Raw genomic sequence first — 14376 nt, 5'->3', positions numbered from 1 at the left:
GTACCAGTGTATTTTGCAAAGTCTTATTCTGTATTAGCATATTATGAAGCATATTATTAGAGCAACACTGTGGAAATAATGCTGCCTCAGTTTCCAAACAACCAACTAGTTTGTGAAAAGCTGCTCACACTATTTTTTTATTACATTTTTTTGCATATAGTTATTCCATGAGCAAAACAATTTTTATTGGCATTATTCTGCATTTAAAAATATTGTAAACAGCTGTTTCTGAAACATGGCTGTAGTTTGTGTGTAAAAGTTCCTGCACTTATTTTAGGTCTACTGTATGCAAATCTTAGCGGAATATTGTGGTAATACTATTCTCTTTAAATCCTTATATGTATTTTGGAACGCTTCATCACTGCAACGTGATTCTGTGTTTTGCTTAGAAAGGCACAAATCATTTGCAGCTGTTTTTTATAAAGGTTAAGGCTAAAGCTTCAGGAATTTAAGTTCATAGCACGCCTATGTATAAAAAAGCTTGAGTACCATACTGAAGATAATCTGAGATAATACTATCTTAAAGTGTGTTTATATGTTGAACTTCATTGAGACACTTAAAATAATGTTTATACAAAGTTTTAATGACAATCATAATAAAGCAGTGCAAGAGCTAAAATATTCAGAGAAAATATAAGCAATCATGCAGACAGAAGAGTACTTTATCTCCTTTCACAGTATGTTGAATAGCTAGCAACAAGCTTTGTGAAATTCAGTCAGTCAACCAGCTCTTAGGATAAAGTCATTAGCTTAATGTTAATAAATAACGTTAAACAAGTTGCACATGTATGTTGACTTATTTGCATTTTAACAACGTAAAGTACCAAAATGATCATATTGTTGAGAATTATAAATACCAATTTTTCCCCAAACATCATTAACCTGATTTTTTCCCAGTTTTCAATTGTAAAAATAAAGCCAGAAAAATTCAGAAAAAAATTTAAAAATTAAAAACGAAGAACCCAAAGCATACTGTATGGGAAGTCTGAAGAGACAGCCCAGCCAAGTTCCCTTAACAGTATCTGAGTTCGTTTTCCAGTCCATAAATCTTTGCCTTCAGTGTCTTCAGCTCTCCCTGGATTTTCCTGCTGCGGGTGTTGGTCTGTCGGACCTCGTGAAGTATTGCCAGGTCCTGATCTGGGCCCACATTGAGAGTCACCTGGAAACCCATGACAAGAGAAACATTTCAAACTGAGTAATCATGCCATGAAGGCACGTCACAAATACCGAACACAATGAACCATTAAAACAAATTAACTAAAATTACACGACAGAGCTCAAATTACAAGAACCTTAACTTGACAATCATAGTAAAGCAGTTCAAGATAGAGCTGAACTGTAAGCAATCATGCAGAAAGAAGAGTACCTTGATCTCTTTCATGAAATTGAGTTTTCAAGATAAAGTCCTTTAGGATTGTATTTGGGCATAATCTGATAAACAGATTATTTTATTTGTAGGTCTGTCAATTGCGCATTTGTTTATTTCTTGACTTTTTTTAAACTCATTTTTGTATTAATATACTAGGCTTTTATCAGCATCTAATTTGGTTGTGTGACTGCTTCCTGACTAACCGAGTGGAAGCGACAGTGAGAGGGAGAAGTACAGGCGTGGAAAAGTACAGAGCAGTTTAGAAGCAGAAAGGAGAAATTGCATCTTGAATTGCTTTAATCAGAAAACAGAGGACATTGGGGAAACACAGCAGCAGCTCAAAGTCAAACAGCCGCGTGTTTTTCTGATAACAAACAAGCTGAAACTCGGAGCAGCTGATTCAAATTCAGCGCCGTTCTGAGACACGGGCGAGGGGAGGAGCCAACAGCACAGCAGAACAACGCAGTTAAACGAGGCAGTCCCCAGCGACAGCGAGTGGAAGCGACAGCGAGTGGGAGAAGTACAGACGTGGAAAAGTACAGAGCAGTTTAGAAGCAGTTGGAAAGCAGGTTGACAGCTGCAGAAGAAACTAAACTTCAAAAAAAACCCTCAACATGGTCTTCAAGCCAGTAATCTGTGACACCTGCTTGATGTGGGAAATCCGATAAAACCCAGCGGAGCTAAACCAAGTGTGCGCGATCCAGGATTAGCATAAACTAGTAAGTATGCTAGAAATGGAGCTGGAAGAAGTGAGACAGCAACAGGATCTTGAGGAACTGGCACACCCACAATTCATGGAAGTCTGCATCACCCCTAACAGACTGAAAGCCACCAGGGAGATAGAAGGTCAGAACAGCTGGGTTCAGGTAGGCGGAAGCAGGGAAAAAAAGAAACTTCCTCAAACACAACCACCAGAAATCAAAACAACCAACAGATTTGAGTCACTTCAGAATTTTGATGAGCAGAACCAAAAACAAGAGAATGAAAGGAACAACATCCAGGATCCCATTGACAGTGGTGACCAGACAGCAAAAAGAAGGGAGGTCATGATTGTTGGGGACTCCATATTGAGAAACACAGCAAGTTCAATTCGCAGTTTGGACCCCCTTACTACAACAGTGTGCTGCTCCGGGAGCCTCGGCAAAGCATATCACTAAGAACGTAGACAGGCTCCTAGAACGAACAAGAGACGACCCGGTAGTAGTCGTCCACATCAGTACAAACAACATTGGAAGAGACAGACCAAAATCTCTGCAAAACAAATTCAGAGAGCTAGGAAGGAAATTAAAAGAGAAAACCAAAACTGTGGTATTTTCTGGTGTACTACCGGCACCTTGCAAAGGACCATATGGACAGCTGGAAATAATAAATCAAAACGCATGGCTGAAGACGTGGTGCACACAGGAAGGCTTCACCTATCTTGATCACTGGACCACATTCTACAATGAGGACTACCTGTATAGACGGGATGGACTGCATTTAAATAACAAGGGAACCAGTCTACTCGGAGAAAAGATCCTCGAGCAGGTTCAGAAGCATTTAAACTAGAAAGGAAGGGGGGAGAAATCAACAAAAAAACAGAAGGGAGACCGCATCAAAACAAGAACAACAACTCAGGTAAAACAACCATTAAATGTATTTATCTAAATGCTAGAAGTATCAGAAACAAAATTCTAGAACTCGAAGCTACTACACTAACAGGTAACTATGATGTGATAGGTGTTACAGAAACGTGGTTGTCTGAGAGTGATGGGGACGAATATAATATTTGTGGGTATACACTGTATAGGAAAGACAGGCAGGACAGACGAGGAGGAGGGGTAGCGCTATACATAAGAAACAGTTTTGAAGCCCAGGTGTTAAACCTGGACAAAGAAAATAAAACCGAATCAATATGGGTCAGAATAACGGACAAAAATTCAAAGGGCATAATAATAGGAGCATGCTATAGACCGCCAGATTCAGACGGTGAGCAAAATAATCTGTTATACAATGACATTAGAAATGCGTGTAGCAAAGGAGAAGCCATACTAATGGGGGATTTCAACTTCCCCCAAATAAAATGGGAAAACCCGATGGGTAGCGCGAAGGATGAAATAGAAATGGTGGAAATAACAAATGACTGCTTCCTAACACAATTTGTCAAGGCACCGACTAGAGGGGAGGCATGCCTTGATTTAGTCTTTTCAAATAACGAAGATAGAATAACTAAAACAGAGGTCAGAGAACCACTGGCAAACTCAGACCACAACATGGTCTCATTTGAAGTGTTTTTTAAATCCCCTAAAGTAATGACTAAAGCCAAGGCTTACAATTTTAGAAAAGCAAACTATGAAGGTATGAAACAGAGACTAACAGAAGTAGATTGGAGTAAAATAGAGAACACACCCACAGAAGAAGGATGGTTGTTCTTCAAAAATGTAGTACTAGAGGCGCAAAACAATTATATCCCTAAAGTAGACAAATCTAAATGTAAAACTAAATTGCCAAAATGGTTTAATAGATCAATTAAAAAAATATTCAGCGAGAAAAGGCACTTTACAGAGCATAAAAAAGGACCAAAAAGAAAGTACGCAGAAAGAGTACACAGAACTGCAAACGCAAGTCAAAAAGGAAGTTAGAAAGGCCAAGAGAGAAATAGAAATGAACATTGCTAAGGGAGCTAAAACCAATTCCAAAATGTTTTTCCAATATTACAACAGCAAGCGAACATTCAAAGAGGAGATTAAATGTTTAAGAGATACTAATGGCAAAATCGTAGATGAAGAAAAAAAATAGCAAATATATGAAATGATTACTTTTCAACTTCAACTTTTCAACTTTAGCATAATTGAGGCAGAAGTGTGAAAGGGACTAGGAGCTCTTAAAATAAACAAATCCCCTGGGCCGGATGAGATCCTCCCAGTAGTACTCAAAGAAATGAAAGAAGTAATATACAAACCGCTAACCAAGATCATGCAGCAGTCTCTTGACACAGGGGTGGTACCCACAGACTGGAAAATTGCAAACGTAATACCGATCCACAAAAAGGGAAACAAAACTGAACCAGGTAACTACAGACCAGTAAGCCTGACTTCTATTATATGCAAACTTATGGAAACTATAATAAGATCCAAAATGGAAAATTACCTATATGGTAACAGGGTCCTGGGAGACAGTCAACATGGTTTTAGGAAAGGGAGATCGTGTCTAACTAACTTGCTTGATTTTTTTGAGGATGCAACATCGATAATGGATAATTGCAAAGCATATGACATGGTTTATTTAGATTTCCAGAAAGCTTTTGACAAAGTCCTGCACAAAAGATTAATTCTCAAACTGAACGCAGTTGGGATTCAAGGAAACGCATGTACATGGATTAGGGAGTGGTTAACATGTAGAAAACAGAAGTACTGATTAGAGGAAAAACCTCAGAATGGAGTGTGGTAACCAGCGGTGTACCACAGGGATCAGTATTAGGTCCTCTGCTATTCCTAATCTACATTAATGATTTAGATTCTGGTATAGTAAGCAAACTTGTTAAATTTGCAGACAACACAAAAGCAGGAGGAGTGGCAAACACTGTTGCAGCAGCAAAGGTCATTCAAAATGATCTAGACAAGATTCAGAACTGGGCAGACACATGGCAAATGACATTTAATAGAGAAAAGTGTAAGGTACTGCACGCAGGAAATAAAAATGTACATTATAAATATCATATGGGAGATACTGAAATTGGAGAAGGAATCTATGAAAAAGACCTTTAAATCAAGGGAATTTGAATTTAAATCAAGGGAAGTAATGTTAAAACTGTACAATGCACTAGTAAGACCTCATCTTGAATATTGTGTGCAGTTCTGGTCACCTCGCTATAAAAAAGATATTGCTGCTCTAGAAAGAGTGCAAAGAAGAGCGACCAGAATTATTCCAGGCTTAAAAGGCTAAAAGAATTGAATCTGTTCAGTCTTCAACAAAGAAGACTACGTGGCGACCTAATTCAAGCATTCAAAATTCTAAAAGGTATTGACAGTGTCGACCCAAGGGACTTTTTCAGCCTGAAAAAAGAAACAAGGACCAGGGGTCACAAATGGAGTTTAGACAAAGGGGCATTCAGAACAGAAAATAGGAGGCACTTTTTTACACAGAGAATTGTGAGGGTCTGGAATCAACTCCCCAGTAATGTTGTTGAAGCTGACACCCTGGGATCCTTCAAGAAGCTGCTTGATGAGATTTTGGGATCAGTAAGCTACTAACAACCAAACGAGCAAGATGGGCCGAATGGCCTCCTCTCGTTTTTAAACTTTTTTATGTTCTTATGTTCTAACCCTGGTAACAAAGGGACGGGGATGTGTGTGCAGAAAAAAAAAGTGTCTCTTTCTGTCACAGCTAATGTGAGGCAGTGATATGCGACGTAAGAAAAGAATCATACTGAACGTAGCATCGCCTGTTTTATACAGAATACTCTTTAGTGAAATGTGACTCCTATTGCAGGCACATACATATATATGTACATATCGGTGAATAAAACCGTTTTTGGTATATTAATGCTATAAAGTCTATAGATAACCGGGACCTGAAAACTTAGCAATTCATCTCAATCTGACAAATACTGTGTCACCAAAAGAAATAATATAGTCATGTATAATAATGTACACGTGTGTGTGTTTATAGATACAGTTTTTAATGTGGTTTAAATTACATTAAAACATTCAATGTTCATAATTACAGGTTGGTATAAAACATTTATGGATTTGTCCGGGAAAGTGTTCCATAATATTTGAGCAAGTCAGCACAACAAAATGAAACATAGAGCAATGTCTACTAATAAAATATAGTGTAAGTGGAAATGCATTAATGTGAGTAATAAATTGTGATTTAGCAGTTGGTTCAAACAATTTACAAACAAATGCTGGACATTTTTAAAGATATGAAAACAATATGAATCCAGAAACAGGACAACAGGTGTTTTATGCTGGGATGCTTTTTGGAAGAGGACAACATTATTTCACTTATATAATGCTCTTCATGCAAGCATTCCACGGCACTACAAAAGAAATATAAAAAAGCATGTGTCTAATATATAATTGAGTTACAAATAAACAGACCCAAACAAGTATGTTTTCAAATCGGATTTAAAAGTTTCAATTGTGCTAGAATTCCTGTTATGAATCGGGAGCAAGTTCCAAAGACAAGCAGCATTAGAACTAAATGTCCTGGCTCCAAAAGAGTTCAAACAAATTTTAGACACTGTCAAAAGATTCCGATCTCGGACTGACCAGGGACATAGGGGTCAGCAGATCTTGAAGATAAGAAGGTCCAAGGCCATGTAAGGCCTTATAGGTAATAATAACTTTAAAATAATAATAGCATCAGTAATAAAAAAAAAAAAAAGAGGGATGCAGTAATTGTTTCAAATATGCGATAAAACAAATATTAATATTTTTAATCTTGACAACCCTATTTTATACTTAAAAAAAAAAAAAATCATAACATCCTACTGTTTAAGTATAATAGCAGCAGTCCACAGTATGATAACCTTTTAGATGAATGTAGTCTGAGATTATGAGGACCCCCTGTATGTGGGTGAACTGGTTACATTGGTGTTAATAGACCAGGGAATGAATAGGGAGGTGAATATGTTATCAGCAATGAGCTTTTAAACAGGTGGTCCCTTGTCACAAAAAGTGCTAAAAGGATAAAGGTCACCTGATTTCAATGCAGTTAAGAATATACTAGGCTCTCCTTGGAATAGAAGCAATGAGAATAACCTACTCAGTAGTGTCATGGAGCACTGTTTGGGAAGTGGTAAACTATTCTAAAAATGTTCTTGGAAAAAATAAATGACTACGATATATTACTATTTTGTAAACCAAATACTAACTAGTGATCTAGCTGCTGCTACAACAACAATACTACTACTACTACTACTAACTATTAATAATAATAATAATAATAATAATAAATAAATCAGGTGACTGTTACTGTTATTTCATTGAGTGAGAAATGTAAAAAAAAAAAAATTGCAAAACATTGTACCCTAAATGCACAAATAGACTCTGTATATTTATAATTTTTCAATATACCTGCCTAATAAGAAGACCCACCTTGAAGAGCTGCTTCTCCACATCTTTCAGTCTTTGCCTCAAATGCTTGATGTCTGTTTTGAAGCCCTCCACCTCCATAGATCTCCTCTTCTCTAGAGCCTCATAGCGCTGGGTCATTAACTGCAGCCTCTTAGCCATCTTACCAGAGCGATCCTGGGAAAGAAGGGAGGGTTGTCAGGGTACCAGCTTCCCAACCTAGGCTTGAGGCTGAACCACCTCCGTGCTAGTAGTGCTTATACAAATATCACAAACAACTACTGCTGGAAATGTAAAGTTACTGAATTTAAGACATGAAAAGCAAATGTACAGAAACCCCCCCCCCATCATGTTCAATCATATAACATTTATAAATGACTTTCATGAAAAGGAACTGTATAAAATTACATCTGAAATAAATAAGACACAGTCTACTGCAAAGAAGGGTTTCCCTGCTTTCTTTATTAGATAGGGATAGGGAATTAGATAGGGTGCCAATGGAGTTATTTTAAAACTTTAATATGGTACAAATTATACTTTTGTCTGGCTAATTCAAAACTAAATGTTTGTTTACATTTTGAAGGATTATGCAAAAATAAAAAACACTGTTCATCCCAGTGCTACGAATAAAAACAAAAAACAAAACAGGGCCCCACTTGCAGGCCTATCAGATTATGTAAGTCAATGTTTTGGGATGGTTTAGTGTGGGTAACACAAAAGTAAGAAATTACCTTGAAAATCTCTCTGCCCACGTCTTCTTCCTCTCGTATGCGAGAGAGCTCAGTTTCCAGACCCACACACTGCTCCCGGTACATGTCTGCCAAGTGATGGGCCTGCTTTAATTGCTCCTCCATGGACTAAGGAAACAAAATCATCAAGCTCAAAGTAATTGTCCCTTTTAAAAATCTATGAAACCTGAATAAGATATACCAAAGCTACTCTGTGAGCCTGTGACTCCATCATGCCCCACCCCCGAGAGCACAAAGGCACTGCGCTCACAGACCTCAACATCATTTTTCCTTCAGGCCATCAGCATAATTTTCAATCAAGGAAGGTTAATGGTGCGCAGAAGACCCACTGGAAGGGTGTAGAAATCAACAAAAATCAGAAGGGAGATTACATCAAAACAAGGGCAACAACTCAGTAAAACAGCCATTAAATGTACTTATCTAAATGCTAGAAGTATCAGAAACGTTAGGTTATTCCATAACCTGGTTACCAAAAACAGAATGACAACCATTACCGATGGGAAGAGCCTCTTTGACCGTCAATCTCTGAGCAAATATACAAAAGCTGCCTTATCAGGGCCCAGTGTGGGGGGGAAGGCCCACCCACCTTCTGCTGAAAAGGGACATCCTCACATCGCCATTTTCTTTCGAAATCAGAGGTCAGCTGGGGAAACAACCTCGAAGGGTAATGGTTGTCATTCTCTTTCAGGGAACCAGGGTTATGGTAATAACCTAATGCAACAGAGTCCACATGAAGCCAGGGCATGCCCCCTGCAAAACTCTAAAGCCCAGACAGGGTCTGTTCAGTTTGTCACATCAAGGCAGTAAAAACGCATAAATGTCTGACTACCTGTCCATGTAGCAGCATTGCATAACTCATCTAAGGAAGCGCCATGAAGGAAAGCCCACGAAGTTGCCTGGCCCCTAGTAGAATGGGCCGTAATGTCCCCCGGTAACGGGGAGTCCGTCTGTTCATACACCAAGCGTATCACATCTGTCACCCAGTGCGCTAGACATTGCTTCGATAGGGCCTGACCTCTAGAGCGGGACCCGTAGCAGACAAACAGCTGGTTGGACTGTCTCCAGGACGCCGTCCTATCCAAATAACAGCACAGAGCCCGAACCGGGCATAGCGTGTGTTGTCTACAGCCCTCCTCTGACTCATGCGGGGGAGATCTGAAAGTTTCCAAAACCACTGAATGAGGATATCACCTTTGGCAAAAAGGATGGATTTGTTCTTAATGTTACCCGCCAGTCACTTCCAGTGAAAGCCATACATGTGTCATCAATGGACAACGCTTGAAGCTCACTTACTCGGCAGGCAGATGTAATGGCTATTAAAAAAGCCACTTTCAATGAAACAGGGCTCAGTTCTGCTGACGCCATGGGCTCAAATGGGGGACCCATAAGGGCCCGCAGTACATAAGAACATAAGAACATAAGAACATAAGAAAGTTTACAAACGAGAGGAGGCCATTCGGCCCATCTTGCTCGTTTGGTTGTTAGTAGCTTATTGATCCCAAAATCTCATCAAGCAGCTTCTTGAAGGATCCCAGGGTGTCAGCTTCAACAACATTACTGGGGAGTTGATTCCAGACCCTCACAATTCTCTGTGTAAAAAAGTGTCTCCTATTTTCTGTTCTGAATGCCCCTTTTTCTAAACTCCATTTGTGACCCCTGGTCCTTGTTTCTTTTTTCAGGCTGAAAAAGTCCCTTGCGTCGACACTGTCAATACCTTTTAGAATTTTGAATGCTTGAATTAGGTCGCCACGTAGTCTTCTTTGTTCAAGACTGAACAGATTCAATTCTTTTAGCCTGTCTGCATATGACATGCCTTTTAAGCCCGGAATAATTCTGGTCGCTCTTCTTTGCACTCTTTCTAGAGCAGCAATATCTTTTTTATAGCGAGGTGACCAGAACTGCACACAATATTCAAGATGAGGTCTTACAAGTGCATTGTACAGTTTTAACATTACTTCCCTTGATTTAAATTCAACACTTTTCACAATGTATCCGAGTATCTTGTTAGCCTTTTTTATAGCTTCCCCACATTGCCTAGATGAAGACATTTCTGAGTCAACAAAAACTCCTAGGTCTTTTTCATAGATTCCTTCTCCAATTTCAATATCTCCCATATGATATTTATAATGTACATTTTTATTTCCTGCGTGCAGTACCTTACACTTTTCTCTATTAAATGTCATTTGCCATGTGTCTGCCCAGTTCTGAATCTTGTCTAGATCATTTTGAATGACCTTTGCTGCTGCAACAGTGTTTGCCACTCCTCCTACTTTTGTGTCGTCTGCAAATTTAACAAGTTTGCTTACTATACCAGAATCTAAATCATTAATGTAGATTAGGAATAGCAGAGGACCTAATACTGATCCCTGTGGTACACCGCTGGTTACCACACTCCATTCTGAGGTTTTTCCTCTAATCAGTACTTTCTGTTTTCTACATGTTAACCACTCCCTAATCCATGTACATGTGTTTCCCTGAATCCCAACTGCGTTCAGTTTGAGAATTAATCTTTTGTGCGGGACTTTGTCAAAAGCTTTCTGGAAATCTAAATAAACCATGTCATATGCTTTGCAATTATCCATTATCGATGTTGCATCCTCAAAAAAATCAAGCAAGTTAGTTAGACACGATCTCCCTTTCCTAAAACCATGTTGACTGTCTCCCAGTACCCTGTTACCATATAGGTAATTTTCCATTTTGGATCTTATTATAGTTTCCATAAGTTTGCATATAATAGAAGTCAGGCTTACTGGTCTGTAGTTACCTGGTTCAGTTTTGTTTCCCTTTTTGTGGATCGGTATTACGTTTGCAATTTTCCAGTCTGTCGGTACCACCCCTGTGTCAAGAGACTGCTGCATGATCTTGGTTAGCGGTTTGTAAATTACTTCTTTCATTTCTTTGAGTACTACTGGGAGGATCTCATCCGGCCCAGGGGATTTGTTTATTTTAAGAGCTCCTAGTCCCTTTAACACTTCTGCCTCAGTTATGCTAAAGTTATTTAAAACTGGATAGGAACTGGATGACATGTGGGGCATGTTGTCAGTATCTTCCTTTGTAAAAACTTGTGAAAAGTAATCATTTAACATATTTGCTATTTTTTTTTCTTCCTCTACGATTTTGCCATTTGTATCTCTTAAACATTTAATCTCCTCTTTGAATGTTCTCTTGCTGTTGTAATATTGGAAAAACATTTTGGAATTGGTTTTAGCTCCCTTAGCAATGTTCATTTCTATTTCTCTCTTGGCCTTTCTAACTTCCTTTTTGACTTGCATTTGCAGTTCTGTGTACTCTTTCTGTGTACTTTCTTTTTGGTCCTTTTTTAATGCTCTGTAAAGTGCCTTTTTTCGCTGAATATTTTTTTTAATTGATCTATTAAACCATTTTGGCAATTTAGTTTTACATTTAGATTTGTCTACTTTAGGGATATAATTGTTTTGCGCCTCTAGTACTACGTTTTTGAAGAACAACCATCCTTCTTCTGTGGGTGTTTTCTCTATTTTACTCCAATCTACTTCTGTTAGTCTCTGTTTCATGCCTTCATAGTTTGCTTTTCTAAAATTGTAAACCTTAGCTTTAGTCTTTACTTTTGAGGATTTAAAAAACACTTCAAATGAGACCATGTTGTGGTCTGAGTTTGCCAGTGGTTCTCTGACCTCTGTTTTAGTTATTCTATCTTTGTTATTTGAAAAGACTAAATCAAGGCATGCCTCCCCTCTAGTGGGTGCCTTCACAAATTGTGTTAGGAAGCAGTCATTTGTCATTTCCACCATTTCTATTTCATCCTTCGTGCTACCCACCGGGTTTTCCCATTTTATTTGGGGGAAGTTGAAATCCCCCATTAGTATGGCTTCTCCTTTGCTACACGCATTTCTAATGTCATTGTATAACAGATTATTGTGCTCACCGTCTGAATCTGGCGGTCTATAGCATGCTCCTATTATTATGCCTTTTGAATTTTTGTCTGTTATTCTGACCCATATTGATTCGGTTTTATTTTCTTTGTCCAGGTTTAACACCTGGGCTTCAAGACTGTTTCTTATGTATAGCGCTACCCCTCCTCCTCTTCTGTCCTGCCTGTCTTTCCTATACAGTGTATACCCACAAATATTATATTCGTCCCCATCACTCTCAGATAACCACGTTTCTGTAACACCTATCACATCATAGTTACCTGTTAGTGCAGTAGCTTCAAGTTCTAGAATTTTGTTTCTGATACTTCTAGCATTTAGATAAATACATTTAATGGTTGTCTTACCTGAGTTGTTCTTGTTTTGATGCGGTCTGCCTTCTGTTTTTTTTTTTTGATTTCTCCCCCCTTCCTTTCTAGTTTAAATGCTTCCGAACCTGCTCGAGGATCTTTTCTCCAAGTAGACTAGTTCCCTTTTTATTTAAGTGCAGTCCATCCCGTCTATACAGATAGTCCTCGTTGTAGAATGTGGTCCAATGATCAAGATAGGTGAAGCCTTCCCGTGTGCACCACGTCTTCAACCATTGGTTTTGATTAATTATTTCCAGCTGTCCATATGGTCCTTTGCAAGGTGCGGGTAGTATACCAGAAAATACCACAGTTTTGGTTTTCTCTTTTAATTTCCTTCCTAGCTCTCTGAATTTGTTTTGCAGGGATTTTGGTCTGTCTCTTCCAATGTTGTTTGTACCGATGTGGACGACTACTACCGGGTCGTCTCCTGTTCGTTCTAGGAGCCTGTCCACGTTCTCAGTGATGTGCTTGACCGAGGCTCCCGGAAGGCAGCACACTGTTGTAGTAAGGGGGTCCAAACTGCGAACTGAACTTGCTGTGTTTCTCAATATGGAGTCCCCAACAATCATGACCTCCCTTCTTTTTGCTGTCTGGTCACCACTGTCAATAGGGTCCTGGATGTTGTTCCTTTCATTCTCTTGTTGTTGGTTCTGCTCATCACAATTCTGAAGTGACTCAAATCTGTTGGTTGTTTTGATTTCTGGTGGTTGTGTTTGACGAAGTTTCTTTTTTTCCCTGCTTCTGCCTACCTGAACCCAGCTGTTCTGACCTTCTATCTCCCTGGTGGCTTTCAGTCTGTTAGGGGTGATGCAGACTTCCATGAATTGTGGGTGTGCCAGTTCCTCAAGATCTTGTTGCTGTCTCACTTCTTCCAGCTCCATTTCTAGCATACTTACTAGTTTATGCAAATCCTGGATCGCGCGGCACTTTACGCACACTTGGTTTAGCTCCGCTGGGTTTTCTCGGATTTCCCACATCAAGCAGGTGTCACAGATTACTGGCTTGAAGACCATGTTGAGGGTTTTTTTTTTTTTTTTTTGAAGTTTAGTTTCTTCTGCAGCCGTCAACCTGCTTTCAAACTGCTTCGAAACTGCTCTGTACTTTTCCACGCCTGTACTTCTCCCACTCGCTGTCGCTTCCACTCGCTGTCGCTGGGAAGACTGCCTCGTTTAACTGCGTTGTTCTGCTGTGCTGTCGGCTCCTCCCCTCGCCCGTGTCTCAGAACGCCGCTGAATTTGAATCAGCTGCTCCGAGTTTCAGCTTGTTTGTTATCAGAAAAACACACGCGGCTGTGTTTCCCCAATGTCCTCTGTTTTCTGATTAAAGCAATTCAAGATGCAATTTCTCCTTTCTGCTTCGAAACTGCTCTGTACTTTTCCACGCTGTACTTCTCCCACTCGCTGTCGCTTCCACTCGCTGTCGCTGGGAAGACTGCCTCGTTTAACTGCGTTGTTCTGCTGTGCTGTCGGCTCCTCCCCTCGCCCGTGTCTCAAAACGGCGCTGAATTTGAATCAGCTGCTCCGAGTTTCAGCTTGTTTGTTATCAGAAAAACACACGCGGCTGTGTTTCCCCAATGTCCTCTGTTTTCTGATTAAAGCAATTCAAGATGCAATTTCTCCTTTCTGCTTCGAAACTGCTCTGTACTTTTCCACGCTGTACTTCGCCCACTCGCTGTCGCTTCCACTCGCTGTCGCTGGGAAGACTGCCTCGTTTAACTGCGTTGTTCTGCTGTGCTGTCGGCTCCTCCCCTCGCCCGTGTCTCAGAACGCCGCTGAATTTGAATCAGCTGCTCCGAGTTTCAGCTTGTTTGTTATCAGAAAAACACACGCGGCTGTGTTTCCCCAATGTCCTCTGTTTTCTGATTAAAGCAATTCAAGATGCAATTTCTCCTTTCTGCTTCGAAACTGCTCTGTACTTTTCCACGCTGTACTTCGCCCACTC

At 39.7% G+C, this 14376-nt stretch overlaps 1 protein-coding gene across 1 annotated transcript in view; it reads right to left on the bottom strand.

Annotated features, from left to right (window-relative positions):
• Positions 1-563: 563 nt before the first annotated feature.
• ccdc77 (coiled-coil domain containing 77) overlaps positions 564-14376 on the bottom strand; it is a 122480-nt gene continuing 108667 nt past the window's right edge. The window contains exons 10-12 of the mRNA XM_041255492.1: positions 8160-8285; positions 7453-7605; positions 564-1159 (exon numbers count right to left, since the gene is read on the bottom strand). Of these exons, the coding sequence (XP_041111426.1) occupies positions 1013-1159; positions 7453-7605; positions 8160-8285 (426 nt within the window). The 3' untranslated portion in view covers positions 564-1012. The remainder of the gene's footprint in view (positions 1160-7452; positions 7606-8159; positions 8286-14376) is intronic.

Source organism: Polyodon spathula, chromosome 7 (assembly GCF_017654505.1).
Source record: "Polyodon spathula isolate WHYD16114869_AA chromosome 7, ASM1765450v1, whole genome shotgun sequence".
Classification (NCBI taxonomy): Eukaryota; Metazoa; Chordata; class Actinopteri; order Acipenseriformes; family Polyodontidae; genus Polyodon; species Polyodon spathula.
Note: the sequence above shows the minus strand (reverse complement) of the source record. Positions and strands in the feature narration are given on the sequence as shown.